This window comes from Crocodylus porosus, unplaced genomic scaffold (assembly GCF_001723895.1).
Source record: "Crocodylus porosus isolate Cpor-Errol unplaced genomic scaffold, CroPor_comp1, whole genome shotgun sequence".
Classification (NCBI taxonomy): Eukaryota; Metazoa; Chordata; order Crocodylia; family Crocodylidae; genus Crocodylus; species Crocodylus porosus.
In genome coordinates, this window is record NW_017728948.1 from 17,838,567 (window position 1) to 17,844,214 (window position 5,648).

At 45.2% G+C, this 5,648-nt stretch overlaps 1 protein-coding gene across 1 annotated transcript in view; it reads left to right on the forward strand.

Moving 5' to 3' along the window:
• ADRA2C (adrenoceptor alpha 2C) overlaps positions 1–4,831 on the forward strand; it is an 8,133-nt gene extending 3,302 nt beyond the window's left edge. The window contains exon 2 of the mRNA XM_019552565.1: positions 10–4,831. Coding sequence (XP_019408110.1) covers positions 10–1,300 — 1,291 coding nt within the window. The 3' untranslated portion in view covers positions 1,301–4,831. The remainder of the gene's footprint in view (positions 1–9) is intronic.
• The last annotated feature ends 817 nt before the right edge of the window (positions 4,832–5,648 follow it).

Sequence of the window (5,648 nt, forward strand, 5' to 3'; positions counted from 1 at the left end):
CAACGCCAGCGCGGGGCCCCCCGACGCCTCCGCCTCGCCGTCCGCCTCGCAGCTGCGCCCGGTGCCGGCCCCCTACTCGCCCGCCGCCGTGGCCGCGCTGGCCGCCGTGGTGGGCTTCCTCATCGTCTTCACCGTGGTGGGCAACGTGCTGGTGGTGATCGCCGTGCTGACCAGCCGGGCGCTGCGGGCCCCCCAGAACCTCTTCCTGGTGTCCCTGGCCAGCGCCGACATCCTGGTGGCCACCTTGGTGATGCCCTTCTCCTTGGCCAACGAGCTCATGGACTACTGGTACTTCGGCAAGGCGTGGTGCAACATCTACCTGGCGCTGGACGTGCTGTTCTGCACCTCCTCCATCGTGCACCTCTGCGCTATCAGCCTGGACCGGTACTGGTCCGTCACCCAGGCCGTGGAGTACAACCTCAAGCGGACGCCCCGCCGGATCAAGGGTGTCATCGTCACCGTGTGGCTCATCTCGGCCGTCATCTCCTTCCCCCCGTTGATCTCCATGTATCGGGACCCCGACGGGGACGTCTTTCCCCAGTGCAAGCTCAACGACGAGACCTGGTACATCCTCTCCTCGTGCATCGGCTCCTTCTTCGCGCCCTGTCTCATCATGGTGCTGGTCTACATCCGCATCTATCGTGTGGCCAAGCTGAGGACCAGGACCCTCTCGGAGAAGCGCACGATGCCCGAGGGCTCCTCCCAGACTGAGAACGGGCTGAGCCGGGCCACTGGGGGCTGCACCTCTCTGAGGATGCAGCCCGGAGAGAACGGCCATTACTCGGTGCACCAGTGGCGCAAGGCCTCCGAGCTGGAGGACATTGAGCTGGAGGAGAGCAGCACCTCGGAGAGCAGGAGGAGACGGAGCCGGGAAGAGCACCCCCGTAAGAGCAGCAAGAGCCAGTCCTTCTCCTACTCCTACTCCTCCAAGCACTCCAGCCGCCTGTCCCGCACCAGCAGTCGCTCCGTGGACTTCTTCTCCTCCCACCGCCGCAGGAAGCGCAGCAGCATCTGCCGCAAGAAGGTCACTCAGGCCCGGGAGAAACGCTTCACTTTTGTGCTGGCAGTGGTCATGGGGGTCTTTGTGGTGTGCTGGTTCCCCTTCTTCTTCAGTTATAGCCTCTACGGCATTTGTCGAGAGGCATGTGAGGTCCCTGGGACACTCTTCAAATTCTTCTTCTGGATTGGGTACTGCAATAGCTCCCTCAACCCGGTCATCTACACCATCTTCAACCAGGACTTCCGCAGGTCCTTCAAACACATCCTTTTCAAAAAGAAGAAGAAAAACTTCAGGCATTAGGTTGGGGTGATGCAGATGGAGGAGAGGTCTGCACTGAGCCAGAGCAGGGAGGGGAACAGGTTTGCCCCGAGACAGAGTGGAGTGAAAGGGGGAAGGGGCCTGCATTGAGCAGGCATGGCGTGGACATGAAGGATCTGCCCTGTGTTAGACTGAACCAAAGAAGGGGGTTGGGAAGGCTTTGCACTGGGCAGACTGGAAAGGGGGGAAGGGATGTGCACTCTGAGCTGGAGTTATGGAGAAGGGGTCTGCTGTAAGCTGGTGGGGATGGTAACAGAGGAGTTTGCAGTCAGTTTGAGTGGAGGGCTTTGTACAGGCTAGAGAGCACTGGGGAGGGGGATCTGTACTACGCTGGACTGAAGTGGAGAGGAGAGGAGGAGGAGGAGGCTACACTAGATGAGCTGGAGTGAAGTGAGGGGTCTGGGCCAGGCTGGAGTGAAGAGGAAGGGAGGGCCTGAGCACTGGAGCAGGGATGGGAAGTGAAAAATAAAAAGGAAGCAGTGTGGGGGGGTGCAGTGTGTGTGCACTGACCCTGAAGTGAAGGGGAAAGAAGTGCAGTTAGTTGTTGCTGCAGTGAGGAAGGGGAGTGAGGAGAAGCTGTACTGACCCTGGAGGAACGGGGAAGGGTCAGGGTGGGGCACTGTGTTTGGGGGAGGACGACCTGTCAGGGGTTGTGAAGTTTGCTGGAGGTCAAAAGAGGGGACTAGCTGTTGGAGTTCGGCACTGGGAGATTTGGGTATTTATTTGCAATGAGAGCACCTGGGACATGTGGCGTGCTCCTCCCAAGAGGCAAACAGATTTTACTGGTGAGATGGGAGGAGAGGCATGAACAAGATGCCAGCAAACAGGCACTGACCATCTTTGATAGCTGAGAGGATTTATGTGTTTGCCAAAAAAAAAAAAAAAAATCCTAGAGAACAATCCAAACTCTTTTCTAAATAAACCTTTGTTATTCTAAACCCTTCTCAATGGTGATTTGACGCAAGGCTTAAGGCAAAGCAGGGTCTTAGGGGCTTCCTTTCCCTCACAGTCCTTCTTGTGTATAGAGCTGAGCAGGAAATGGTTTTCTTGTCTTCCAGTTTTCCCCATCAGGATGAACCTAGACCTTTGGAAGTTTTTCACAAAAAAGGAAGAGCACACCACCCTCTACAGGATAATGTAGTGGTGAGAACATTTGCTTCTGTTGTGGGGAAACCAGACTCAAAGTCCTGGCACATTCCCACCAAAAGTTTCAGTTCCGGTGAATCAACATTTTCCAACCAAATTACTATTAAAAAAATCCCCTGCTAGCTCTACTTGCATGTGCCCTTGGGATTTTCTTTTCCCCTCTCTCTCAGTACCTGACAGGCTTTTCTCAGGGGCTGGTTTGGGTGTTGGTCTCAGGGTGCCTCCAATTCCCACGTGCAGTTGGATGCACACTGCCATGCAGATGTTCAAAGGAACACGGATTGCCACATCACAGGGGTCTTTAAATCCCTCAGCGTTACAGTCTTAGGGCAATTAAGTCTTTTGCATTCATTTTTAAAGAGAAACCTACACAGCCAATTTTCACTGATAGACGTGAATATGATAAAAGTAGATCTGCTCCAATTCTTTCTTTCTTTCTTTGGTATTTGTACTTCTGGATTAAGATTTAATATTCTTCTTTTAAGGAATGATTAAAACAATTTCCCCCCAGTGGATTTACAAAATCTAATAACTACTTGATGGGCAGGATGAAAGACTGTGTGGCCTCTGTGCATTCATCAACAGCAAAAAAATTCCAATTGCATGTAAAGCTCAGCCAAACATTTGCAGAATCAAACAGTCCTGTCCTCCCCCTCTCTCCCCTACCCCACTGTGCGCTGCAAAGTGTGCTTGTCTGTGGGGGGGAAATGCTGTTCCATCTTATTATGCATATCGCCCGCTCCATAGGCAGTAGGATTTGGCATCTGCCTCATGAACCTTTCCATAGTAAACAACTCTTTGAAATGGGATGAAAATTAATCTAATATTGCAGGCATCTTGAAGCAGCCAAATTGAATCTATAGCTTTGAATCAGCAGATACCTATTTTTTTTATGTTCTCTGTTCTATAAAGAACGTGCCCAGAGACCTTCCTCACTTGATATCTCTATGGCACAAGTACAAGTAATAACCTCTGAAATTGTTTAATCTACTTTTGATAATTCCCCTCTTATTTAAACCCACCCTCACCAGTGAATCAAGCAGGTCTTTAGTAGTTAAAGTTTTGGTGTTGATTAAATAAACAATTTACTTTCAGGGTCAACTCAAATGGGAGCTGTGAGAAGAAAGAACTAGACTACTTCATGTAACCCATTATGAATGTGAGCATTTTTTTTAAATAGATATTTTTAAATTTACACTCCTTAACTGCCTTGATATTTTTTTTTGTTTTGATGAAAGAAGGATTCAAATTATGAACAGGTTTGGAGGTTCACATTATTTAAGGAAGAGGCATTAAGGCTCATTCTTAAGCTGTGGAAACCACTGGTAGTTTGGTGTGAGTAACTCTCTTGGTTCAATGCACACCCAAATATTAGAAAATAATACAAATAGGTGAGATGAGAGAAATTCAAATTGTTTTCTGCAAAATGGAGAATTGGTTTTAAAATGATATATAAGGAAGTGAGATACGAGCTCTGGTGGTTTGTATGAGACTGTAGTAAAGCTAAATAAATTGTTTTTTTTAATCTGAACAAACTATAATTTCCAGAGCAACCAAAGGAAGACATACTACACAGGCTACCTCGGAGATATTAGACAGCTTCATTTAAAGTGATCCTTTTTCACCAACATAAAAGTCTGTATTTGATGTTTTGTGCTCAGCTTGGAATGGTTTCCTAGTACATGAATGCACATTTCAGTATTGCTTTTTAAATCAGATTAGTTTGCAGTAAATACAGTCTTGTCCCTTTATTTTTCTTTATGAAACTGGCAGTCTGAAAATGAAGAGGTTATTAATTGTTACATTTTAGTGTTGGTAATGTTTGTATGGAAGAACTGACGTGCCTTAAAAGTAATTTCTTTGCCTTAAAATTGTTCTGTAATGATACAAACATGCAAGAAACAGTAGCTTTATTCTTTCTTTTTTACTTTTTCCTAATGGACCAAAAAAGGATCCATGCAGGTACTAAACATCTGATTTGTATAGCACTGTACTTGAAAACAGGCTATTTCCCTATGATTTTATTTTACCTCTATTCACAATTACTTAGCTGACTGCATGCTTCACAGGAGTATTAATTCTTTTCCTCTGAATTAGATATAGACAAATACTTACCCTAATTGGTTTAAAGATGCACAGCAAAAATCCACTTGTAAGTATATTTTCCTCTAAATTAATGGAGGCAGGTGATTTCTATAAAAATACTTTTGAATGTAATGTGTTTCAAATAATTAAATTAGGGCCAATTAATTTTTAAGAACAGGATTCTATTATTGTTTGTTATAATGTTGAAGACTGGAGTAAGCCTGTTTATAACATATTGTGTGTCGTTAATACGTCATAAAAAGTTTATGGCTTTACAATTCACTTTGTGGTTTGCTTCCACTGTAAATTAGCTAAAGGTGTACACAGAAAAAAAAGTCAAGGTAGCCTGACTTCTTAAAGAAGGAAGGAAAAGGGCTTTTTAAGCTTCATTTTTGTCCAAATGTATTTTTGATCAATTCTTGTGAGCTGGTTAAGATATTCACACTCAGTTACTCCAAACGAATGAAATATTACTATAAAACCTAATTGATCTGAACAACAAGCATGTAATCTGTAACTTTATACTCGCTCATTTTCACTGGGCAGAAAAGTCCTTTCTAGTGTATGAAAGAGAAGTGAATATGATGCTTTTAAGAAGCAGATTCCTAAACCACACAGTAATTGCAGAGAAGTGAAATATCACCACGACTATCAAGCTAGACAAACCTAGCTGGAACTAGTCTTGCACTCCTTAGTCAGAAAAATTTTCACTCACTTCATGGCAGAGAGTGGAGAGCACTGCCTGAGTAAGAACTTCGGAATCAGCTTCCAGTTTGTAGGCACATCTACATGTGTGCTTTAATGCACCTTAGCTATTTTAATGCACATTAAAGCATCACAACAAGTGTTTTTTCTGCTAATACACATTAAAATAGGCGAATGTACCTTTTTCTGGTATTTCACAATGGAGGTACTAAATTAATGTGCATTAGCAAAAGTCCATTAATGAATGTGTAGATGTGTGCCTGGGTCAAGCAGTATTATGCTCTTAGATTATCTAAAATAAGAGTGGGTCCCTTTGTGCATGTGGGTGATTTCCATTTGGGATTTGATCCAAAACTTAAGTATTGCTTTAAAAATTAAAATGAAGACCAACCTC